Source organism: Camelus dromedarius, chromosome 17 (genome assembly GCF_036321535.1).
Source record: "Camelus dromedarius isolate mCamDro1 chromosome 17, mCamDro1.pat, whole genome shotgun sequence".
Lineage (NCBI taxonomy): Eukaryota > Metazoa > Chordata > Mammalia > Artiodactyla > Camelidae > Camelus > Camelus dromedarius.
The window spans coordinates 18,842,815-18,869,968 of NC_087452.1; the positions used below are offsets into that span (position 1 = coordinate 18,842,815).

Here is a 27,154-nt window from a genome sequence, read left to right on the forward strand (position 1 = left end):
GAGAAAAGGCTTTGGAGAAAAAAACAGATAAACCTGCAATACGATAGGGAAAGTAACAGGGGTATATAGGGCTATTATCCTCTACCAGGTAAACTAGAACTTAACTAGAAGGAAACATAAGCATCAGCTGAGTAACTCTCAAAAAAAGAAGATGGGCACGGATGTATTTTTTGGGAGGTGAGCGCATTATGTATCATCCAAGTGACCACTATGGAAGCCTAATAATAGGATTTGACATTTCATCTTGCTGGCTGAGGACACTGAACTTGTGGGAATGGATTTCTAGTTTTCAAATTATTAGAGTTGCAAACACTGGTTATGATGGCAGCAGTGACCTTGTGCAAAAAATTCTGGCAGACTACGTGTCCCTGAGCATGTGTTCTCTGAATTTGGCTAGAGCTGATACAGGAGAAATAAAGGGCAAATAAAGAGGACAAGTAGATTTAGAAAGAAGTTATTTACCACTTTAATAGGCCTGTCCAACATTTGGTCACATAGATTGTTCTGGAACCTCAGTGCTTTAACGGTCTTCCCATCTCACCAGAAGAGATCTGAACACTCTTGGAAAAAAAAACCAAACCAAATATAGAAAGAGGTGCGTTGATAAGACTTGTTGCTACAGCACTATGTACTTCAATGATGTCAGACTTTGGGTTTAATCAGAGGACATTTCTGCAGTCTAGGACGGCTATGCAAAGCCTTAACACGTTGTATTTACATAGCTGAATACAGGGACCCACATTCTACCATAACTCGGCCAGAGTCTTGACAGCATGGTGGAGCAGTGCCCTCAGGAATCCTCACTTTTCTTATCTGTGGAAAAGCTAGTAGTTCTAAAAATATTTTCCTGGAAGAGGTTAGAAAGGTTATTATATACCAGTTGAATATAAAGTGTGGTTAAGTAAGCCAAGCTTGCATGCTAATACTGCACAGGGTGGAAAGCAATAAAACAGGACGCTGAGCTCCTTGGCCATCCGGTAGAAAGAGAAGGAAGCTCCTGATTCAGAATCGTTATGATGCCTCAGATTCCAGGAGTCCACATGCAGCCGGCCGTCCAGCGTTGAGTGCCACGTTGACCTCTCCAAAGGGCACATATTTTTCCTTGCCGATAGAAAAAGAAAGGACAAGAAAACAAAACCAAACGTCCAAAACTCAAAGAGGTACGCCAGTCTCCTCAAACTGTGGTACTGTTCGTTTTTTGAAGAGAATATATAATATTTCAAAATATTATATATATACATATATTTCAAATGGTACAAAGTAACTATAGATCCAAATTAGAAGACAGTTGATTGTTCTTCATAATCCCAAAAATTTGCATTGAGAAACTCCCCCCCCCCCTTTTTTTTCTTAAACCCACTTTCCATGGTGTTGCCCAAAACTCCAGGTCTTCTCATTATAGGATACTTCGTGACACACAGTGAAAGCACTGTGATTATCTGGTAACCAGTCAAAGTGCAAGTAAGAAATCCATTTGGCTTCTAATGTATAAGATGTTTTAAATTCTTAAAATGTATTTTCCGCAGAGGTGGTTTTCCTTTACTACTATAACAAATGCTTCCGTTAGGTTCTTGGATGAATCTGAAACCAAAGAAAGAAAGAAAGAAATTTCAGGGAGAAAAGAAGAAAAAGAAGGGACAAAGAAAAGAGATTAGCAGAAAATGAAGACACCTTGAAATTTTAGGATGTTCCTTCTTTCAAGTGAACTGAAGTGAAAAAATGTTAAAGGCTGGAGCAGTAGTTCTCAAACAGTAGTCAAAGCACATGGACGGGCCACCATATTTTTATCAATTCATTAAATTAATTTTGCAACAAGTTAAGGAGATAGAATCTTGGAGCGATGCCTAACTGGGACTGGGGTCACAGGCATGTGACCTATGAAGCTGCAGACAGCCCTTTGCTGAAATGGGCCCCACATTTGGTTTAATGACCAAATTGAAATTATTAGTAATTTTTGAACAAGAGGCCATGTGTTTTCATTTTGCACTGGATCCTCCCTGCAAATTATGTTGTCATTCCTGTGTCTGTCTGATGAGAATTTCATGAGTAGGAAACTCCATGGCCTTGTCATGCTGGTCTGTTGTAAGATGCAGAGGGGTGACATAAGGTGAACTCATTGCCAAGGTTAGACCACATTTGTTGAGAAACCTGAGAGATCTTTGTAAGGTGAGGAACTGTTCCACTCAGACAATGACAAAGTACAATCAAGGGTGTACTCTTATAACTACTAATGCCATTTAATCCACTCAAATATGGTCCCAAAGATTCTTATATTCAACAAGATGCATGCACAGAGAATCACTGGTTTAGAGTATGAATGATGATTCTAATAGAGTTGAAGATTCTGCTTTGAAGTTCTAGGACAGCAGGCATTTATCTTCATCATCTCTTAATTCTTTATAGCCTTAGAAAAAGAGTGTTCTGAGTCCAGGAGTGAAATCCATTTAAAGCTTTCAGGGTTAGGTAAGAACAGTAATACGAGTCTGCATTTGAAAGTTGGTTGGGCCAGGGGCAGAATGTATGAGAAATCTTCACAAATTTCTATTTATTCTCTCCATATAAATAACAGATCCTTTTGAATCTTGGTTTCCTACATTCCAGTGGTCTTTATCACATTTTGTGCTCATTGTCTTCATTTTAACCGAATGGAAGGAGAAAGTGACATTTTCCAAAGCTAAACAGGAATTGCCTTTCTTTTATTTTGTACCGAACCCCGCACGGTCCCATCCAACCTTAGGTACAGGGCAGACCAGGGGCTCTGCTATGTCCACCACCTCATGCCCAAGACCTTAACTTTAGATAAAAGAGGCTTCATATTATTTATTGGTTAAAGACATGAATGAGCTCGCTTTGCTCCAACTGGGATAGCATAGTTTATTCTTTAAGAAGATAATTTGCTCTTCCTTCCTACAATCCCTAAAGACCCACAGCCCCTCCCTTCAGCCCCAACCTCTCTCTGACTAAAGGCATTTCTTGCAAAACGAATAGACTAGCAATCAGGATCATAAAGGCTCTCAGAACTTTTCAGACCTGGTGGAATTTTGAGTGAAAGAAGCTGTAATATGTCCAAGCTGGTCCTTTACCCTTCAGCAGTATGAAAAACCATCAGGGTGATTTAGAATGGGTGGAGATACGCAAAGTCAGAGTCACTATATAGAAGGATGGGCCCAGGAGGCTGTGGACAAATGATTGTGGTGAGTTGTGTTGGGCTAGTCATTTAAAACACCAAATTTGACAAGACAGCTCTTGTGGTTAGCTATGTAACCTGAGATCTGTAGCTTGCCCTTTTAGGGGGTGAAACTTGACTCTACATTGTGCACTGTTGATTTCCTCCCCAGTCGGAAAGACATTAATGTATTGCATTGGAGGAAATCCAGAGTTGCTTGATACTTCCCAGGGTATTAGACCAGATTATGTTCTGGTGTTTTAATCTGCTAATTTTCCTTCCCAAGTGATTTTGGATTTCTCTCCATTTTATTCTCTTCCTCTTCCTGTCCCCAAACAACCAATGTTCACTTTTTACATATAAATTATTACAGTTTGTCAAACAACTTATTTTCTCTGCGGGGTACTTTATCTTTCTAAACTAAGTCATTGATCCTGAATACAAAGATTATAGATATATTCCTGGACATACAGCGTATAGCCTTCTCAATTTCAAACTTATGTTTTTTACATAGAAGTTTAAAGAAAAGAAATACATCAATGGATATCTAAACTATAGGTAAAAACCTCTGGTTAATATTTGGGTTGGTTAGTCTTGCTACAGATTACTAACAATGCAATTTAATAAAACAATAGAAGCAATGATCAAGCAGAATGGGGTTAAAATTTAGCCAAGAAACTTCACCCAAATGCACCAAACTTCTCCCCAGAAAGTATGTTACCAGCTTTACTGTACCACGGGCTGGATTTTTAGAAAACCTCTCAAGCATGGCCATTTTCTCTGTAGGGTGGCATTCAGGAAGCTTCCTCTTTCCCTATCACTTATTCTTTCGAATCTCCTGAAAGGGAAGCTTTCACTTAATTCTGTGTATCTTTTCTCCTTCCTTCTGAGTTGCATTTTCACCCAAATCCATTTTCCCCAAGCTTTTCTTCAGAATGTGGCCTGTTACCCTGGCTAGTCCACATTCTTGGGTGTCTGGTTATTTAAATGAAACACTGAATTCCTACTCTTCCTCATCCTAAAAAATTAGCATCATAAAAATATAAGTTAGACCACCCTTTGAACCGTCTTTTGTTTATCCACAGTTCAAAGACTGCTGAGAATTTTGGCTCAGGATGATTGATTGGGAAGTAACCCACATAATAGGAAGGTTTTGGGGTGAAAAAAAAACTATACAGGGAGAAAGAATGATGTCTCAGGAATCTTTCTTGAAAATTTCTTTACACTGGAGCTACTTAAAAAAAATAACAGTGTGAAGGAAACTCCCAGTTGCCATTAGCAATCTGGGTATGTTTTTTCGAGTTTTTGTTTTAATTTTTTCCTGAGAGCACTCTCTTTCAATCAGGCTTATACATAAGAACAAAAGAAGTGATTTTCTTTATTTTTCCTTTCACTTTAATAAGAACTTGAATGCTTTACCCTGAAGATTCTTAGATAAAGAACAATGAAAACATATGATGCATAATTAAAGCACATCTGTGAATTACATTGTTTCAAAAGCTAAATTGCTAGAGTCAACATTTGAAGTGTGTAGGCATATTTATACTCTGATGGGGAAACACACACAGGGCATACTCGAAAAACTCACATAAAACCCATTTTCAGGGCATATGATCTAAGGACTGGTGTTCGCTGTTTGTATAGAATGGAGCTCTTGTACGTATCATCTGGACTTAATTGGTGCCTTTTAAAAGTGCTTATTTCATTGTGAATTTCTTTGTAAGGAAGTGGGGAGAAACTGTAGGTCAGTAGTAGCGTTTGGGTTTTCTCAAGGTTTAAAACGATACAGCTTTTTCTAACGTCATCTTTTTCTGTCTCTAAAGACAGACTCGAGAATTCTTAGTTGACCTGTGTGCCACTCACAGGGCTGTAGAGTAGTCTCTTATTTCCATGCCTGAAATGAATGCACACATCAGAGCAGGCGCATCCTCTGCTTTTAAACTGACTGCAAGGACAATTTATTTCTCTCGCACACTCAACTGTCTGGACTGCATTCGGCCCACCCAAGGCCATACTGAACCCAGTGTGTACCAGGCTCTTATACCCTGATCAGATTTCGTACCTCTACCTCTGTGATGCTGGAGAATGTCCATGATGTATTTACAACATGTCTGATGGTTTCAAAATATACTTTACAAAGTGACGTAAGTCACCAAAAAGTAGCGTTAACAATTTCTGTGTTCTGTGTGCTTATTTTCAATCTGCCCAAGAGTTTCCTTGTTGGTATTCTTGGGAGTTTCACATGTTTAAATTCTGAAATATTTTGACTTACATTATTGTTCTTTACTGAGTTTCAAGTCTAGAGGCACCATTGGAGCGGAGCTTACCATCCATAAATGGTGATCAGTTATCATTTAGAATAGGGATTGGACATTTGGCAGAGAATATGTCAGCAGTGCATTTATAACAATCGTGACTGGATTCCACTCACACTGGCCAAAATTCAGAGTAGCTTAAAACTAATTTGTGAGGGTAACTTCAAATTATTTGGCAAAATCATCTTCAGGCAAAAATGTAACCAAAGGGAAACCTGAAATCCATACTCCACCAGCTAATTAAGGTGATTCCTGGGGGTAAGCGGCACAAACGGGGCTCATTTTTGCATACTCTCTTCTGTAGGTGTCTCACTGACATGAAGTATGATCAACCGGTGCATATAACGTGCACATTAACAAGCGAGGACAGTTTAGGTATCACTCCTGCTGCAACCCAGGGAGGTAGAGCTGCTCGCTGGCTAACCTGGTCAATACCAGCAACGGAATTTGACACACACAGTCTCCACTTATTTTATATATGGAAAAATGGCTTATAAGATATTATATTTTTTGTATCCCAAAGATGCAAGAACTGTTTTTTTTTTTTTTTTTTGGAAAAGACAGTGCAGCGAAGACTCATGATACAGGGGCTGGAATCAGAGATCCCCTTTTAAATCTGAGTTTCCCCCTTTAGAAGACTACCTACTGGGATCTGTAACTGGTGGAGCTTTCTTTAAAATATGCCCAATACCTTAAAATACATACACACATAACAGGGCTGACATTCATGTCGTATAAACACATATCACCTTACGGGTTGTTAAAATACTGACAAATGTTTGTACTAGTGAGTCAGTAGTTACTGTTTTACGTGCCCTCAGCAACCCCTCTCCACACCCTCATTAGAATTCCCGGGCTCTCTTATGGTCCAGGATTTGTCGGGTCAATGGCTGGCCTAGCTGGGCCTCTACAACCTGCTCCAGCATCATGACACCGATTTTAATGAGCTGGGTAGCCCTCACCATACAGGTTGGTCTGTGTTTTGAAGCCAACTCCTGACTTAACCAGAGAAAGCAAGGAATGATTATTCACATCAGAAAACCTTTTCACTTCCCTAAAAGGGCATCAAAGAATTCCTTTAAAGGACCTTTAGAAAATGGCTGTACTTAAATGCAGAGCTTTTCAGCAAACCATCTGAATGAATTAAGCAAGACCCTTATTTTATTATCTGTTCTGAGCACCATAAATGTCAGATGAATTATCCAAATAACTACCTTCACTGCTCCTCTCCCCTTGGGCTCTGGCAACCCAGCTTTATTTAACAGCAACACTAAACTGCAACAGGATGAAGAAGTCAAGTTCAATGTCTAACTTCTCTTTGATGGATGGACATTGATCTGAATGGTTCAGAATAATTTCTGTTGGGGGGAAAGGCTTCTTGCTCTCCTGCTTAAAGCTTCTCTGGGTGCTGTTCGTTCAACACAAAGGCAAACAGTGCAGTTGGCAACATGCAAGAGATATTTGAAAAAAAAAAAAAAAAAGAGAGAACTTACTCTCGTGGTCTTAATTTTATTGCCTGTGGCGCACATCCATCCGGAGTTGTCAGGAAGCGTCTTGCATTCTTCTCCTTCTAGACAAGGCTCCATCTCACACCACCATTTCCCAATCACGATGGAGGCTGCGCAAAGACAGGAAACAGGTGTAGCTGCAACTCATCCAAACAACCTGGGCACGAGGCTGTGTCCCTCTACAGATGTTAATGCTCTTTGAAACATGTTAGGTCCTTTTTAGCCTTTCCTGATTGGCTGAGAATGTTCTATTAAGAAGAGCAAGATTTTAACTTAAAGGTCTTACAATGCAAATATAATTATGCTGTCCGGTTTCATCAAGCCACATTTCACCCAAAATCTCCTTGTGTGATGAAAACATATGGAACGGGGACACATTTTTTGGAAGAACTTTTGTATTAGGTTTGCAGATCAAGGACCTTGTACTTTTTTTTTTCCCAGTGAAAGGGACAAAAGTGCTAAATGTTCCTCAGAATGACTGACTGAGCTATTCTTTTCAGAGAGGCCAGTTTCTCTACCCAGCATTAGGGTTTCTCTCCCAGCCTAGGGCCTTTGAGAATTTCAAAGGTCTACCAAAAGAAAAAAAAAATGACTGAAAGTACAAAAAAAAAAAAAAAAAAAAAAAAAACACCCTGTGAAATAAAAACCAAGTGTCATAATGAATGAAACTACTTGTTTACAGTCCAAAATATATTTGATATGAGCTGTGGTTTCCTTCTAATATGTTTGATGTGCTGAGGGGGACTTTCAAAACATGACCCTCTGAAGAACACAGCCCTGCTTTTCAGGGTGATACCAAGGATGACTGTCTTAGGAAGCTGGCAATGAATTCAGGGAATGTATGTACCACACCTTTTTTTTTTGATAATGAGATTTTATAAAAGTAGGGACTAAATTCACTCAGTACAAATTAAGCAGCTCCACATCTTCTTTAACGCCTTGAATGAAAATTATTTCTGCACAAGCACAGGTCATTTCTCAAGCTCCACAAGGCATCAGATTTTTACAAATCCACCTGGGCTCTTTCTTGCAAAATCCTCAAATTATCTGCGATTGTTTCTTTCATGACCCTTTCCAATTGGCTGTCTTTACACGGGGCTGGAACTCTGATTCTTTCCACTATCCTCTCCCAACCCCTCCCACCTCAAAGATGAGTCTCCACCATGATGTTTAAGTCTTACAACCTCAAAGAACCTCAGTGACATCTCTTAATGTCACAGAGAATTAATAATAAAATGAGATAGAATCATTGCTACGGTGAAGCAGAGGCACATAATAATTTTCTTTGTCTGGTGTTCACTAGAGGGGTTAGATTGCTACCTTAAAAGCAGCATGGTTTAAGCATCCAGACATCTATCTGCATTCAGGCTTCCTCCTGTTACATTTTTCTTATTTCAGTCTTCCCCTCCTTTTGAACCCAGTCTTCCCCAAGCTTTCCTTCAAAGAATGATTACTCCACAGGATTTCATATGCAAAATCATGTCTACTCTATTATACGGTCAATTTAAGGATTTTTTCCCAAGGGTAACTTTGCCTGTATTTGATGGACACCTTCTATGTGGTCCAGACCAAATCACATAAAATGCAGCTCCATTGGAGAGGGCAAGCAGAGGAAGTAAAATCTCATGAATAGTTCTATCCATATGCAAGACAGCATGATATTTTGGTAAAACGCAGGCTAAAAAGAGAAAATACAAGTCCTCCACAGCGTCTAAAATGATTATGAAAGTTTTGATTGTTTTTCTTTTTAATAGCAGGGCTCTGTGTCAGGGCATGGAGTCAAGGAAGATTCTAATCATGGGTAAAAGAGGCCTTATTTACATGAATTAATAGGTGACAATATTGAATAGGAAAGTACATATTTTGGCAACAAGAAAAACATATGCAGTGTGGAAAGGCTACAAAAACAAATGGCAAAGCTTCCAGTAGCATCAGATACAAGTCTGACTGAGGGTGTTTATCAAAGACCTCCATTCTGAGGCTCCCTAGTGGCTAGAGTTCTGTCACAGAGAGGCCAGTCACATTGGCCACACTTGTCCCCTTAAAGGCCACCTAACATTTCACTATTGCTGCCCTGAATCTAGACCATCAAGAAGGGAAACCCTCTGATCTGAGCTCTGAGGGGAAGGTGCCTTTCCCCACAGTCTTCGATTTAGCTTTTGTCACAGAGGCACACAAATAATGAACCACTGCTGCTAAGGTCAGCCGTCAGCAGCTTTGCCTCTTTCTAAAGGATCCCATTCCATTTTCTACGCTGCTCTCTGCCCTCTCACAGCTGACCTACTTGGATCCAAGCTAACAAAGCGGTTTCTCCTCTTTCTCTCAAGCATTCATATCTCTTACATGAAAATGTAGACAGTGGGGAAAAGAATGCAACTCAAAACCTGCGTAACGCCTTTAATTCAAGTTTATAAAGCCCCACTAACTCAGAGGGCAAGAGAAGAGGCTTTCTAAGAATAAAAATGTCCCAGGCCTGCCTCTGGTCTCAAAATGCACATTCCAGTTCGTCTGCTAAATGGACTTTAACGATTTGGCACTAGCGTCTGGCTTAACAGAATCCAGTTCATTCTTCCAGTGTTGCTTTTCTAAAGGCGTTATTGGACCTGTTTTTTTTTCTGATTGGTGTATTACATGGTGATTTTAATACATATTATTTTATGTCCTACGTCAAACTGTAGTCTCTCATCCAAACTTTTTAATAAACTCCTATTTCCCTAATAACTTAAAAAATTTCACAGAGAAAGGATTTTCAATTTGCCTCTTCTTCTATTAAATTGGAAGCTACTGAAAAATCTTCTGATATTTGAACAAGGAGTGATCAATTGGATTTAACAGAATGAGCTAATATTTATTCTGTTTAGTTGTTTTTAATAGTTTTTTTCTTAGAGATGTAATTATAATAAGAAAAATGTAAATATAAATAATTTTAAAATATCTTGAATTACAATGGTCAGTTCAATAATAAAAATGATAACTGACATTTCTGAATGCTTCTTATGTGTTCCTGTGTCTGGTACTTTTAAATGTATGATCTTAATCTTCAAAGCAACTCTATAAAGTGGGTATTAATATGAACCCATTTTCAGATGAAAAAACTAAAGCCCAGAAAGGTGAAGTAACTTTCCCAAGCTTACACAGGTAGAAAGTGCAGAAATTAACACACGAGTCCAGGCTTGCTTAACAACAAAATCCATGTTTTTCATCACGATGGCGCTAATTCATTCTAGCTTTGTGTTCGAACCTCATAGGTCTCTTAAAGAAAAACATTTATTGACTGCCGAGTGAATGAATGAGTTCTCTCTGCTCTGTCATTATTGAAAATAAATTTCACATCAGCACAAACACTTGTGGAAAACCAAAACATTTATTTTCTTGTAAGATTAACTTAAAAAAAATAATCTGGGGAAGGGATGGTTGATCAGACTTGTTTCTTCCTAGTCTGAGCTACACAGTGCTGGAGTTCATTAGCTGTAGCATTTTGACAGAAATTCCTGCTAGACAACACTTTCTGAATCCATGAGAAACTTATGAGGTAGACAGATAACTGCTCTAAAGACTTTTCTCTCTTAGAAGAACTGAGTTAGTTGAATACCAGCTGCAAAACCCAACTCTTCCTTATCTGTGGTGATTATGAAAGAGGGTCTTAAAAGTCCCTTTTAACCCCGAGGTCCTGGGGTTCTCTCTATGAATGTGCCATGTTCAGGAAAATATCTGATCTTCAACTTTTTCAAGAATCTTCATTTTTCCTTGAGAGGTTCTTAAAATCACTAAAGCCACTTTAATCATGTGTCTTGATTTCGCCCTCATCCCAGGTCGTATTGCTGTCCAGCAGAACAGAATAGGGACTGTAAAAGGAGAGTTGATCCATCTTTCAGTGGTAAATCCTAGATCAAGCAGAAATCCCTTTCTTTTGGGTGTTGTTATTGCTCACTTTGAGGAATTTTCCCATGGAAATAGAATGAGATATAATAGGCAATGAGTTTAATAAATATGGAAATAAACATATTGTCTAAGAACTGCAGTCCCTTTTCCATTGTAGTAGAGAACATTTGAGATGCAGTTCAGCAAATGTTTACTTGGTACTTTGCACAGTCAAATCACTACCTGGTTTACTGAGAGAGATAAAATAATGAACATGATATAATCCCCGTCCTCAGAGCTTATAACTTAGCACAGGGTTTCTCAACATGGCACTGTCGGCATTTTGGCATGAATTACAGTAAGGAGATATTAACGAACGCAGTGCTCCTCTAGTAGTAAATATGTTACGTGCTAGAAAAGCAGACGCACACTGGGGAGAAGGAAAAGAGAAACCCTTAATAAGATTGTAGAAATTCCTGAAAGCAAGGAGCTTAGGCTTTAAAAAGTACATATTCTTAATTAATTTTTTTTAAAGGAAAGGCGAGTCATTGAAGATTTGAGATTCTGTGAGCAAAGGGTGGACATGACGACAGATTTAGTTGGAAAAGATGAATCCAGCAGTGAAATGCAAGATGCAAGAAAGAAGAAGCAAGCACCTGAAATGCCAGGTAAGCACCACTGCACTTAAACAGAGAAGGGGTAGGTCTTCATTTGCAGCTGCCTGCTCTAGACCGGGGAAGAAGGGCAGAGCTTAAAGAGATGCTAGGATAATCAAGGAAACAAACATTACTGCCAGTATCCCCATCACACTAACTGTAACCCTAACCACACTGGACTGTAATTACCAGCTTACCGGCTCACATGCCTGCCTACTGACTAGGCAGTGAATGCCTTGAGGGCACGGATCATACCACATTCATCTCTGAATGGCAGAGTAGCTCAAGACAGGTTTACCATTTATAAATGAATGAATAAAAAAAGAAAGGAAAAGAGAAAGAAGAAAAAGAGTACCTATATCGAAGGATTGTGAGGATCACGTGAGAAAGTCCACCCAAGCACTTAGCAGAGTGTCTGGAATTCAGCAAATGTTTGATAAATATTGGCTATTATTATTATTAGCAGCAGCATTTTTATTCCTCTAAAGAATAAAATTATTTCTAAAGAGAAGAGATAATTCTTCACAAAGTTAGTGAGGACACCATTGTTCTTCGATAGATACTATGCCAAACTCTCAGCTTGCTTCTGTGACTTATCAGAGTTTGAACATAAATTAAATGGTTGAACATATGATTGCACTCATGTTCCCAGAAGTAGATTATAAGTACATCAATCAAGACAAATTTCCAGGCTCATTTCTGTACAACCTGTCATGCAATTTAAAGCAATGGCTGGGACTCCGCTAGAGGGGCGGGACAGCTCTCCAGCCTCCCTTTTTGCACAGGTTGTTGAAACAGCTGTTACGATGCTCTTCTTCAAAAGACTTGCAGCGACTCCCTGTGTATTATTGTCTTTGTCAAAGCAAACAGAAAATTAAAGGCATTGAATAACATTGCCTGTAGACATTCTAAGCTCCCTGTTTTCCTGTCACGATCACATTTAAGGATAGGATCCAGTTTGGAAGCATGAGGGAGTGATTCAGACTGTAAGCTCGTGGGTATGTGATAGGGTGATCTGGATTTGAATCTTAACTCCACCGCTTACTGGCAGGATGACTTCAGAAAGTTCTTTGCTTCAAGTCTCAGGTTCCTGAGTCATAAAATGGAGCTAATAAAAATCATGACTGGTTATTGTGAATTTTAGATGAAATAAGGTACTTAGCATAACACCTAATAAACTTTATACTCAACACATGGCATTTATGACTATTATTTATCCATGTGTCCTCCATCCAGCTACAAACGCATCCATGCAATTATCTTCATATGCCTTATTTTTAATAGATGCATATAGTTCTGGGATGCATTTTTTTTTTTTTACTGATTAGACTATTTCTTCATGGGATCTGCAATATATTTCAGAGACGCATGGAGTTAATCGCTGATGATGGGATTGATTAGCATTGCTTCTTGTCTACAAATTCTATTCTAGCACTTTTCAAACTGAGGCAATTTTATCTTGGTGAGGGTGGAGGTGAGGATGTGGGTTGTGAAATGGGCAGTACTTAAAACCACAAGATAAGTGTGGGGCAGTTTCCTTGAGTGATTGCTTTCCTTGAAGGTATTTGAAGACAAAGGTTATCTTCTATTTATTCAAAAGCTGTTCATTCAATACTGTGCTGGACATGAAACAGGGACAGTTCCTACCCTAAAGTGGTGTACAGTCTCTTGTCAGCGATAAACAGTATGTGTAATGGTGGGATAATATATATTGACAAATTGTGATACGTAAAAAATATGAGGTGCTTTAAAGTCAACAAAGTCCTCACTGAGGAGGTAATTTACCCACTAAAGAATCAATCAAACTGTTTCCATATTAAAGCAAATAAGTATATTTAGTAAAGGGGTAAAGGGCTAACTTTTGCCAACTTAAGGAAGCACTAGTTCCTGCCAAAAACACTCTTCCTCTTTGTGGGCTGGACCCCAGGGCTGGGGCCCCTGGCTTATTTTGTACTTTTAATACGTAATAACTCTATTCATGAATCCGCTTAGAATTCAAATATTAGATGTTGGTCTTGCTTTCACTAAATTGATGGTTTTATTGTAGAAATAAATTCAGCTTTTTTTTTTTTTTGCATTTGTGGTTAAGAAGGAACACAAAGAATCAGTTATTAGATAAATTTCCTACTGAACATCCCTTATATTCTCAAATTTAACAGTCTGTATTTAAAGAGTGACCCTGAAGTTACAGTAGACAATAAGTATAATTTTGTTGAGATAAACCATTTTGATGTTCGTATTTTTACCAATCAGAGTAAACTTTACATTTTCCCTCCCTAGTTTTAAAGGAATATACATTCTTTTCCAAAATTCAAAGCCAACAGATCATTAGCAAATCTAATGAAAATATATGTAACTGCATTAGGCAGAGGTGAATGGCTACATTTGGCTATGTTTTCCCCTGACTTTCTCTCTGACTATTCCTGACACAGCATCCAGGATGATCTTTAAAGACGCAAATAATTTCATATAAAACGCTCAAGGGTTTCCACCATACAGAATAAATTCAAGATTCCTGACAATGGCCTTCAAAGATCCACGTCACCTCAAATCTCCTCCTACCTCTCCAGCCACGTTTTCCATCATCCCCGCTCTCACTTGCCATTTGGTGCCAATCTTTCTGTCCCTCTAGCTCTTCTGCAAACCCATAAATCTCTTTCAGGATTTCGCTAAACCCTCTGACTGGGTCGTGTTCTCCCAGAATTGACATTCACCAGGCCGCAGTTCAATTGGGCATTCCCAGAACGGCCTTGCTTGACAACTTACCCAAATTCACACCCACGTGACCTTGCCACTCTCTCCTCACATTCTGCTTAGGATTTCTCCTAGCACATACTACAACCCAAATTCACAGAATCGGTTTTGTCTGCTGGGTATTTTTTTTTTCCTTCCCAGTTGATGGTAAGTTCCATGAAGGTTTGGAATTTGTATTTCCAAATGGCTAGAACAGTGCTGGCACACAGCAGGCGATCAGTATCTATCAACTTAAAGTGGTTGAATACACGTATATACTAACACGTACATAATATAAATAATTCTTGAAAAAAGTCAGATCATATCACACACGCTGTCTTGTACCCTTCTTCTCTCTTTAAAACCTAAACACTGAATCATAAACATGCCCCCATGCTTATTAATAAAGAAAATGAACCATTATTTTAATGTCTGCCTCATATCCCATAGGAGGGTTGCGTCTTAATTGGTTTAACCAATCCCCTACTGTTGGAAATTTAAGTTGTCTCTCTCTCTCTCTCTCTCTTTTTTTTTTTTTGTTGGATGGTTGGTTGCTATTAGAAAGGATGCTTAATGAACAACTTTGTATATATAGATATATATATCTTTGCAAATATAGTTATTTCCCCAGAATGAATTCCAAGGAGTGGAATTTCTGAGTCAACGGGGTAAAAACGTTTACTACTTGTGATGTGTGTATTATAAAATTGTCCCTGAGAAAATTTGTAATAACTGATATTTCCCACCAGAGGTACCCATTTCTCTGCACAGCTTCATCAACACTGGTTACAGTTCTTAATGATTTTAGTGAGACATGAATTTTGCTCATCTTTTAGGGGTGCACTGATATTTCTCGGAGGTCCCTAACGAATAGGCTGTACCCACTGCATACGCATCGCTCAGGTAAAGCTAACTCAGAGTGGGGAATCTTGCTATTTCAGAACAAGCAATGCATTTATGTTCATCCTCCTGGGATTGTGTATCCCTGTGATTGCACGTTTGTTTGATCCACTTACATTCATGGCAACAAAATGGGGAGAGGGGTAACCTTGATGTGGGTGTAGAGAAGAACTCCAAAGTGGTTCTGCACTTTAAGCCATAGGGAAAATCAGATTTGAAAATGATATTTACAAGCAGCTTTGAAGCCACACGTACATCTGTATACCTTCTGGGTGCTGGGTCTCTGTGTTCTTACTTTAGAAGTGCATCCTTGAAGGAAAATACTTGGATACAGGCATTTTCTCCGATTTGAAAAGGTACTTTATAAGATGATGATTAGATTCTACAATAAAGTTCCCCCTAGAATCGCCACAGATTTACCATATTCAAATAACGTTAGTGAAGTGTCCTTTTTTTTTTTTCTTTTCACATGTAAGGTAATCACTTCTATAGTTACTGATATATTAAAGTATCAGTTTTGGTTGATTCCATTTTGCAACCAATCCTGAAAATTAAATTCTCCCCAGAAAATTCCTGGCATTAAGTTCTGCTGCAAAACCAGCGCTCGCAATCTTGGCAGTAAAGGGGAAGTTGTGCACTGATTGCAAGGTCTTTGATTTTAATCTCACGCCCACTAGAGAAGATTGATATAAATAAAATTTAAATAGAAGACACATTTCAGATGCCAGCAGTGAAAAAGACTTTGTCAGCCTAATGAAAAGGTATCAATTTTCTCTATTTTATTCAATAAATTGTGAGTCATTTTCTAAGTGGATTAGATTAAAGGAAAATTCAGACTCCCAGAGAGATGCTCTTGGCTCTGGCGGAGATTTTAGACAAGGGAGAAAGAACAGGGCACACGAAACCTCTTAGGTCTCTTCAAATCTATAAAAATGGATAGCAAATAGGAGTGAAGTGTCTCTAACTCTGAAGCCACCTATTGCCAAATCCTGGGGAACTGAATGGGAAACATTATTCCTCTTATTCTCTTAGGATTATTCTCTTATTCTCATAGGTGGTTGATGGCATTACAGCTGAGAACACGGAAATGTTGGGACAAGTGAGGTCTAGATGGAGAGCATGTGGCACTCAGTGCTTTATGTGCTGGTCTTACAGATGCTTGATAAAACAAGACCACAGCACGCTACAATGCACTGTGCTCACACAGTCTTTGGGGAAGACTTTGATGCCTTCTGATTTATTATAATTAAGTTAAATTCAGAAAATATAACCTGACTTTCATGTGGGGATGAAATGTATAAACACTGATCACGGAACACTCTTGGATCTAATTTTATTTGTGTGTATGTGTTTGAAATGGCAAAATAATGTGACAGTTGGTTATTTTTTGTAATGTGCTAAGAACTGCCCAATATCTTTCTGGTCTATGCTTCCACTCACCAATCCTATGAGAAACAGAAAATAATAATCACCTGCTTTCTTTACTTTCTCCTACACAACGCCATAAAACTAGCATGCTTATTTTGACGGAATTGCTGGGGTCGTTTGGAAGAGTTCAGTTCTGCTTACTAGAAAATATTTATAGGCTATCTGCTCTGTGCTTAGCACCACTCAATACAGGCAGTCTGAGCTACAAAAAGCATGTCAGAGCTTTCACATGAGTTTTAAAGTAGGTGAGCATGTGAGAGATGATATAAGGTCCTTCTTTTTAAATAATTTCTCTAATATCACACAGCTGCACTTAAACAGCCAGAATGAGCCTTCAGAAACTGCCAACATACAAGGGAAATTTCACAATATCGACACTTTGCAACTAACCTTCATGTCCATGATAGGATCAGGAAAGCCGGAAAATCAAAGAAAGCCAGGAGTATAAACATAGCAATGATTTCGATGCACCCTGTTGCAAAATGTTCAGAATCATCATTCTACTGCCTCAAGCCACATATCCCCTACACTTCTTGCTAAATTGAAAAACTCTAAGTTTAGCTAAATTGGGGGCAGGATGTAATGCATTGCCAAAGTTCTACAGCAAAATCTAGAAACTAGAACAGTTGTTTTTTTTTTTTTTTTCTCCAATCCGAGGGCTAAGATTCTCTGAGGGAGGTGGCAAGGGTTGTGGTTTAAGGTAGTTTGAAAGGCTTTCTTTAAGAGCAATAGTGATGTAGTAATTCTGATTCATTTTTATTTTTTGTATTTACCGCCTCTATATGTCAGGTGATTCTAAATTTTCCATTTTCTGATTGTAAAAATGGCCACACATTCATCCTCTCTCTCTACATCCACCCCTTGGTAACGTCACTTTACCTCTCCTCCCATCAGGAAGTGGAGTCTATGTCCCCAGTCCTCCTGTCTGGGTTTGGGCGTGTGCTCTGTTTGGCTAATGAGAAGTCAGCAAACATTACGCAAGAAGAGGTTTGAAAGCACTTTTGCTTGGGGCTTGTTGCACTTTGGAGCCCTGGACTGACCATGATGACAGGTCACGTGGAGCAGAGAGGAGATGTCCTATCTGAGGCCCTCCTGGACTCATGGGGCTGCCAACCATCAGACACGCAGCGAGGCCATCCTAGACTCCAGCTCTACCACGTCACTGCTTGCCTGATCCTCAAGGCTCTGACTTCTTGTCTTGAATATTTATATGACAGCCACAACTTCAATGACTTATCATGAAGGAAAGTTCAGGAAAATTGCTTCAATGCTGACATTTATGTCATTAAACCGATGTCAGTAACCCACACCTCTGGACTTCCTGTTATCCAAGAAAAGTCAATTCCTATTACTCAAGCTACTACAGTTGAGTGTTCTATTCCTTGCCACCTGACACAATCCTAAGTACAGCTGAAGGTACACAATAAATACTATGGACTAACTGAATGAAACAGATGAATCCTGTTACTCATATCAAGGCCAGATCACTGCCATTTCTACCCACTTAGTACTAAATATTCACAATGGCCAAAGAGTGATTTTTTTTTTTTTGGCATTAAAATTCAGAAGTAGGGTGGGAAGGGATCAATTGGGAGTTCGAGATTTGCAGATACTACTCTATTTAAAATAAATAAACAACAAGTTTCTACTGTAAAGCACAGGGAACTATATTCAAGATCTCATAATAACCTATCATGAAAAAAGAGTTCAAAAAGGAGTATGTATATGTACATGTATGACTGAAACAGTACGCTGTACTCCAGAAATTGACACAACATTGTAAACTGATGATACTTCAACAAAAAAGAAAAAGAAAAAAGAAAAAAAAATTCAGAAATTCAGCTGACCTATAGACAATCCTGAGATGGCTTTCTGTCCCCATGATATGTCTCTCCAATCTGCATGCACAGTCACAATGCACCAGATGCGGGAGGCAGAGAACAGGCATAGCTGTATGTAAATCAGGCATTTTTCCCAGAGCATTTCAGTGTCAGCGGTAATGCTGAGTTTTCTTAATTACAATCCAGATCTGCTCACAATGGAGTAATACTAATTGTTACGGTCTAGAGAAGCTAAATTCAATTTTACTAAACTATTAAGATTCAGTTGGATGTACTATTTGGGCAAGAAAAGGAGAGTATATAGAAATTGCTTTCGTGGTGAAGTATTTTCTGAGGTTTGCTGCAGCAAACCTCAGAAATTGGGAGAGGAATGAAAATCAGCCATCAACAGAGAAAGGGATACAGGGCAACTAAAGCAAAGGCTTCTAATATTATCTATTGTTGATTTAACACCATTTCCTGTTCTACCTGTAGCAGGCTGAAATCCATCTCTACCTGAGTCTGAGCCCTGGGGACAGAGTTTGAAAATCTTTTTGAATCGATACAATTTAGGGAGAAGGCAGGTCTAAAGAATTTTTCTTCTTACGCTCTGAGTTGCTAGGCTGACTCTAGCCCAAGCACCAAGATCAAAAACCATTTTCATTGTACTTTCTGAGATGACACCTTTTCTCAAAGCAAAAATAATCACCGGCACAACATGGCTTAACATGAAATTTTGTGCAAACGCATACTGATTTGTGTTACAGGATTTTGTTGGTTCATAAGAGCCCCTTTCCACAAGAAGAAATACACCAAAATTGCCTCCTTTCAATTATAAATCTTATTATGCAATAACTCTGGTGAATAATCTCTCCCCTCAATTTGAAAAGATAAAGCACATACAGTATGTAAATCCATAAAATACATGCATCCTAATATCAATTCATTTCTGAAGTGCCTCAGGCCATGCAATGCAGTTGATACAAAACTCCGAGGCAATCGTCAGTAATCTTCTAATTAGCCCTTTCCTATTTGTGGTTTAGACCAAGGAGCCCAACATCTTGAAACAAAGAGACAAGTATCAACTCATATTATTTGGGAGGTGAGAAAAATTACTGATATTCCGAAATTAGCTGTAGTCTTATTTATATTGATTGCTAAAGTTGTTGCCATGCAAAGAAGTAAGAAGCAGGCTTAGGGGACAAATAAAAATTAAGGTGAAACCAGTATTGTCTTTGTCTGTTATTTGGCCTCCTTCGCAATAATTCAACATCTCCCCTCTCCCCCGATAATGATACTTGGGTTTACCTTTAAGGAAACAGCCTTTCAGTCTCACCATTCATGTGCATGTGACCTATTTCCAACCTCTTTGCATATCCCCTCCTGTGTGCCTCTGCGATTGGTTCAGATGTGAATGAAACTAGCCAGTGAGTTCTGGAACTTTGACTGGTCCTTTTGGGAGAAAGAAACTCTCTTTCCCATAAAGTTGCTAAGCTGAAAAGTCATGTATCTGAAGTGTCCAGGACCCGTAATACAATGTAAGTGCTATGTAAATAGTTGTAAATACAGTGTAAATAATACGTCAATTCAAGTTTTGCAATTGGAAACTTTCTGGAATTCTTTTTCCTGAATATTTTCCATCTGCGGTTGGTTGAATCCACAGACGTGGAACCCCTGGATATGAAGGGCCAAGATACATATAAAGGTACAGACCAATGGCTGATAAAAAGCAAGTCCTCAAAAACCTCAGCCCTTGCTATTATGATACAAGTAAACGTCAGCTGACCTCATACAGTTGTAATTCAATTAAACATAAATATACTGCATTCCTGGTACTATACTGGGGCTGAGGACAAATTGAAAAAACCGCAGTTCATGCCATTAAGGAGCTCTCAGTTTAAAAAAAGATATTATAGCTTAATTGTAATCAATGTCAATGGTCAGTATAGTGATAAATTAATGTAAATAAATTTAAATATTTTGAAATCATAACATCTATGGGGCACTTTCTGCAGGCCAGGCTCTGTGCTCACTGAATCGTGCCGATCCTATAATGTAATTCTTATAATGGTCCTGGGATGTGAGCACTGTTATTATCCCACTTTATTTTAATTTCTTCTTCAATTAAAAAATAACTTTAAAAAATTAAAATTTACTCTACTTTTTTGTGGGGGGAGGTAGTTAGGTTTATTTATTTTTAATGGGGGTACTGGGGGTTGAACCCAGGACCTCATGCATGCTAAGCATGTGCTCTGTCACTGAGCTATAGCCTTCCCCAACAAAATTACTTTATTATTTTGCCCTGTTGGTGGGAATGTGAAACGGTGCAGCCATTATGGAAAACAGCATGGTAGTTCCTCAAAAATATTATTATCCCATTTTAGAGAAAAGGAAATTGAATGAAAGAAAGGTTTACATAACTTTGCCCATGTTCACACAGTAAGGGGCAGAATTGTGAATCAGGGGAAGCAACTTCCTCCAGAGCAAATTAAAGGTTTGTGAAAATGGTGTCTCAGATTAGTGCTGCAAGATGAATAGTAATTTGCAAAGTAAGCGAAGTAGTGATGGATAATCTCTTGGAGGTCAAGCTGTGCACAACCTAGATGTGGAAGCCAGAAGGCTGTACTCCAGGAACTATTAGAGATTCCGCATTTCTGGAGCAAAGCACGTGTGCCTGTTTGTGAGTGAATGAGGGAAGGTCAGGTTACATGTGTTGTAGGTACTGTGGAAAGTGATCAAGGTCTTCTTAATTAAGTAGGCTTCACAAAAATGCAGAGGCTGTGGCAAATCAGAGCTGCCCGGAGGACAAGGGAAAGGATCACTTTTGATCTGGAGCAAGCTCTCTCTCATCCTAGGGGACACTGTTTCTCTGTCAGATGAATTTCTTCTCCTGGGCCATGGTGCTGCATTTGGAAAAGTGCAACTGAGTGGATGGCGCTGGGGATGGATTAATTCATTTGGCAGAAGCAAGCAGTCTGTCCACATCGAATATTTCCTTCAGTTCAGATCTCCATCAGGGGTAGCCTGGAGGGTGTCTGCTCAGCGTCTGTATCACTCCTCCGACTACAGGTCACATGACCACAGCTTTCCCTGCACCCAGGCTGCAAAACAAACTGGGCATCCTTACTTTCTAGACAAGGAGCCAGGGCAGAAGAAACTGCAGGAACCCGTGACCCAAGGAAAGAGCTCTACCTGAATTTTAAGCCATCGGGGACTGCTTTTAGGAATTGCTTCTTTTACTTAAACAGTTTTATATAAAAAGGGAACTTTATTTCCTTGCGATCAGTGATAAACCAGTATCATTTGTTCTAAGGTCAAAAATATAAACTTAGAATGAAAAACAAGGTTACTGCATCTAGTTAGATACTGTTGTCCTCCTAAAGTGATGTCCTCAGTCTGCTTTAAAAAACTGGCAATGAGTAAACTGTAGAGAGGTGTTAAAGACACAATAGCACCAAACTGAGCCATTCTTCTTCAAGATATCAGGCAGACAGGAAGAAAGTGAAAAAGGAATATTAATGAATATTAATGAAGTAATGATTTGTTGTTACTTAGTGCCATGTTCCATCATTACCTAAAGTGATCTCATTTATCGTCAGTGGTATGACCCCTGCACACTGGACACAATGAAACAAATCTTCTCTCTCTCACTCTCAGGCTCTCCATCTCTTTTATCTTCTAGTAACAGGAGGGAGAAAGAACTAGGGCTGTCCTTTGATGCCACACAATATCCTGATTGCTTTCAATCCAAGACCACATTTATTTAGATCAAATTCAAGAACTAGACACATTAATTAGAGAGATAAATAAATGAAGCTTTAAAATAAGAAAGAGCTGCAACATTAGTAGCTTAAGTTTTTCAGCTGGTGTTCCCATCAAAAAAAAAAGTGTATGAACCAAGGCTAACATTTCTTGAAGGACAGCTCAGTTTCAGCCTTGTCTCCGTGATGAAAAGCACTGGACGGAGAAGTCATCGGTCTGGTATTTTAAGACACATTTCATTGCTGGATTTGGAAGACAGCTTCCAGTACCTGAATGTCCAGGAAAAAATATTAATCAATCAAGTTTTATTAGTGATGACCAATAAAAGAGAAAAGCTAAATTCAGCCCTAAAATTTCATTATTACGATGGGTTGAGCGACCTCCAATATTCCTTAAAAGACTGATGGCCTTGAATGCTGAGCATTCTGAGAGAAATGAATTTTGGAGATGAAACAGGAAATAGTATGTCACCGCAGAGATGCATAGAGGCACCCTCTCACGTGAACAGAGAGTGAACAAACTGTATCTGCCTTTATTGATCGAAGCAAACAATGTGAATTGGATTTTGGAAAGTAATAGCCAGCGTAGCCCGCAAACAATGCTTGGTTTCTACACATTTAGAAACCTCTAGGCTACTGCGTTCCATGCTGCTCTCAAAGGGGGTGCTGATTTTAAGAGTAGCTCATGTTTACAGCTGAAGAGTTTTCATTAGGAAAGAGAGGGGTTTCACATGTGTTGAGCAAACCTTAAGTGCTTTATATACAGAGTATTTCATCTAATGCTTGTAGCAACCCTAAGAAGGTTATTATTATCCACATTTTACAGGTAAGGATGGAAAGGTTCAGATTTTAAGTAATTAGCCCAAGCTAATGAATGGCCAAGAAAGGATACAAACTCAGGCTTTTGTGAGCCCCCAATTTTTATGTTTTTTTTTTCTTAAATTCCAGAATGCCTGTTGGAATCACAGGTTTGGTGATGCCAACATCAGTTTGTAACATACCTGTTGTTTTTACAGATCTAGCGCCTGCTCCTTTGTCTTTTGCTAACAATAACCCTAACTTCCCTTTGGGGAACTACTCTCCTTACAATGTTAGTCTGATGTTTTGGATGGAGCTGACCCCACCCCTTGGAAACAGAGATGATATGATCACACTTATCCAGTCAGATCACTCTGTTTCTCTGGAGGTCAAAGATTGCTGCAAGAAAAAAAAAAATATTAGCTATTCCTCTCATTGAGAAGTATCGTTCCCCTCCTGCTGAAACTGGGCTGGTCCTAGCGACCAACCAAATGCAGCAGAAGTGATATTCTAGGATTTCTTAAGGTGGGTCATAGACAGACAGCCTGGTGGTTTCTACCCATGCTTCTTGGAATCCTCCCTCTGGGATTCCTGCTCCATCTTGTTCAAAGTTCGACTGCCCTGAGACTTCCACGCTGGGAGGCAGAGACACATTGTTGATCATCCCGGCAGAACCCATCTTTCCACCCACTCACTTCAGGCCAAGGTAAATGAGCCATTTTGGACCAGACCAGTCCAGTCTAGTCACCAGCTAACTACCACACTGTGACCTCTGTCAGTGTCATCTGAAACAGAAAAATCAACCTGCTGACACATCCATAATACTAATAAAATCATAGGACATAATAAAACTTCTATTGTTTTAAGCCACTAAATGTTGGGGTCATGATGTAGCATTAAAAACTGGAACAATCTCTTTGGCCACAATGACTGGTTTGGAGATGGGCTATGATCTGAGTCAACCAATGACACTCATTCCAGGAGTCTTGCTAATTCTATTGGGAAAAAGAAACTCTCCTTTCATTGTTAGGTGGTGACCTGGTAAGGTATGAAACTGGCTCTGCGGGTGGCATGTTTATTACTACTGGAGCATAGCTTGTTTGAAACAGGCCAACAGAGAAGAAAACAGTAGAAGTTTGGAGAGAGAGGGAGTGATGTCTGAAGACACTTGTAGCCTTGACCTTTTATTTCACAGCAAAATGAATTTTTTGTTTAAATCAATTGAATTTTCTTTCTTGCCACTGAGGACGTTAAAAAAAAACAAACCTAAAAAAACAGCCTTCAAAACCACAGAACTGATACTTATAAATCCAAAGAGCCAGAGAGATAGAAGTAAAATGAATAAGAGGAACTACTCTCAATTAAAAGAACAAGAGAAGTTGTTGAAATTGAAAGAATGACCAATGAAATAGACCTTGATAGTCTACTATCTACTACTTTTTGAAGATCATGACTTCAAAAAGGGGGTAATAAAAGCACTAAAGGAAATAAGGGAACCCCATCCAAAAATGGACAAAAGGACCTAAACAAGCAATTCTCCAAGGAAGAAATACAAAAGCTCAACAGGCACATGAAAAAATGCTCAATATCACTAATTATCAGAGAAATGCAAATCAAAACTACAATGAGGTATCACCTCACACCAGTCAGAATGGCCATCATTCAAAAATCCACAAATGACAAATGCTGGAGAGGCTGTGGAGAAAAGGGAACCCTCTAACACTGCTGGTGGGAATGCAGTTTGGTGCAGCCACTGTGGAAAACAGTATGGAGATTCCTCAAAAGACTAGGAATAGACTTACCATATGACCCAGGAATCCCGCTCCTGGGCATAAAGCAGAAGGAACCCTACTTCAGGATGACACCTGCACCCCAATGCTCATAGCAGCACTATTTACAATAGCCAAGACATGGAGACAGCCTAAATGTCCATCAACGGATGACTGGATAAAGAAGAGGTGGTATATTTATACAATGGAATACTACTTAGCCATAAAAACTGACAACATAATGCCATTTGCAGCAACATGGATGCTCCTGGAGAATGTCATTCTAAGTGAAGTAAGCCAGAAAGAGAAAGAAAAATACCGTATGAGATTGCTCATATGTGGAATCTAAAACAAACAAACATAAATACAAAACAAAAACAGACTCATAGACATAGAATATAAACTTGTGGTTACCAAGGGGGCTGAGGGTGAGAAGGGATAGACTGGGATTTCAAAATGTAGAACAGATAAACAAGATTATACTGCATAGCACAGGGAAATATATACAAGATCTTATGGTAACTCACAGAGAAAAAAATGTGACAATGAATATATATATGTTCATGTATAACTGAAAAATTGTGCTCTACACTGGAATTTGACACAACACTGTAAAATTATTATAAATCAATAAAAACGTTAAAAAATTAAAAAATAAAACAAAATTTAACCTCTCAATTGCACTAGGTACATTCTAAGGACTTAAGAACTATATTTGGCTGTGGGTACCATGTTGGACAGTACAGAATAGAGTATTTCTATCACTACAGAAAGTTCTATTGGACAGCACTGGCTTACCGTACCCAATATTCCATCTGCCCAGCATTTATCAGACAGCCCACCTACACCATCACCAGCAGCAACCCTGCCCTTCCTGAAGGAGTTAGCAACTCTGATCACTACATCTTTTTCATGTCTTATGCTCATCAGTATGAGGCCCTTCTGGAGGTCATGTAAAGTGGAATTGAAATCATAAGAAGACCTGGATTCTAATCCCATGTCTGATACTGAAGTAGGTGACAACTTCAGCCAATCATGTTTGTTATTAAATTGAAGATTCTCACCTGTAAAGTGGGAATACCACTCACTATACACAGTTGTTGTTGAGACTGTAGGAGAGAACATTGGTGCTTTGAAAAATGTACAAAGGTCAAGATTAACAAAGCTCTTGAAAAATTAATTTTTTTTCTCAACAGGAACTTGTCAAGATCCAATTTTATAGTTAACCCAGTCAAGATCATGAGCTCTGACACTGGATAAAACGATTATTTTTTAAAATTTGTTTTAAATCCCATTTGAGTCACTTACTACCTGTCCAATCTTGGACAAATTTTTAAGCCCTCTTAACCCCATATTCATCATAAAACTGAAGGCAAGAAACCACCTAATAGTGATGCTGTGCTGATGAAGTGAGGTAACTTGATTTTAGAATTGTCACTGGCGCACAGAATGGACTGAAAACCATCAGCTAACCCTTCTGGCCCCTGGGTGTCCCACAGGCCACTGCATGGCTTTCAATCAGTATATAGGCAAGGTGGTTCCAGGAGTGTATCTGGACTTCTGATGGTGGGTAAAGAAAATTACAGAGAGCTAATGATACTAGTATCTAAGTTTTTAAAAGTACTTTTTTTTTTTTTAAGCTCGTTGCTCCTTATGCGTTATATTGATAAAATAGTCTCTACTTTTAAAAGTGAATGAAGAAGTTTTTAAAGAGTAAGTTTTGTGCAAGTGCCTGGGTTCTACACTGTGCGAAATCTAAGTCCACTGTATGAGGAGAGAAACAGAACGCACTCTGTAAGCAGAGCGGCAGGTCGCGCGCTCCGTGGCCGCATGGGAAGAGATTGGGACTTGAGCGGCGGGATCAGCGAGGCCTAGGTTTATGCCGCTTGGATTAAGGTATGTGACGTCTGTAAACCTTGGTGGTGTCCTCTTTCGTCAAACAGGAATAATCATAGTGTTCCTGCCTCAGAGGGTTGTTTGAATGATTATATATTAAACAGTTACTATAGAAAGAACTTAGAGGAGGGCCCGTCATATATAAGTGCAATAAATGTTATTAATCAGGATGATGATGGTCGTCACTTACATTATCCAGAATCATAACTGGTACATAACAGGTGCTCAGGTAAATATTGGATGTCACCTACTATTTTCTACCATAATTCTAAAATGATTTATTTCATTTTAATTTTGACTTAAACTATATTGAGAGTTACAATAAAGACAGACAAATGATTTCAGTAAATTAAGTTTATCTAAGGTACCTAAGACTACCAGGAAAAAGTTAAATGGTTGTAAATCTGGGGAATATTAATCTTATTTTACGAGTAATATTCTTTTAAAATTTAAAACTGTGCATTGTTTTTTTTCACCATGTAATTCTTAATATCTATGTTCTTAGAGTAATTAAGAGATTCCTCAAAATCATTTTACAGGATG

General features: G+C 38.8%; 1 protein-coding gene across 6 annotated transcripts in view; it reads right to left on the bottom strand.

Annotated features, from left to right (window-relative positions):
• Nucleotides 1–442: 442 nt before the first annotated feature.
• The window catches only part of TAFA1 (TAFA chemokine like family member 1), a 682,241-nt gene continuing 655,529 nt past the window's right edge, over nucleotides 443–27,154 (bottom strand). For 4 of the 6 annotated variants that reach the window (XM_064496325.1, XM_064496327.1, XM_064496324.1 and 1 more), the window contains 2 exons: nucleotides 6,975–7,099; nucleotides 443–1,101 (listed from right to left, as the gene is read on the bottom strand). In XM_064496325.1, the coding sequence (XP_064352395.1) occupies nucleotides 1,012–1,101; nucleotides 6,975–7,099 (215 nt within the window). In that variant the 3' untranslated portion in view covers nucleotides 443–1,011. Of the gene's footprint in view, nucleotides 1,582–6,974; nucleotides 7,100–27,154 lie in introns of all 6 variants that reach the window. The other 2 variants (XM_010987379.3, XM_031470705.2) reach the window with 2 other exon arrangements.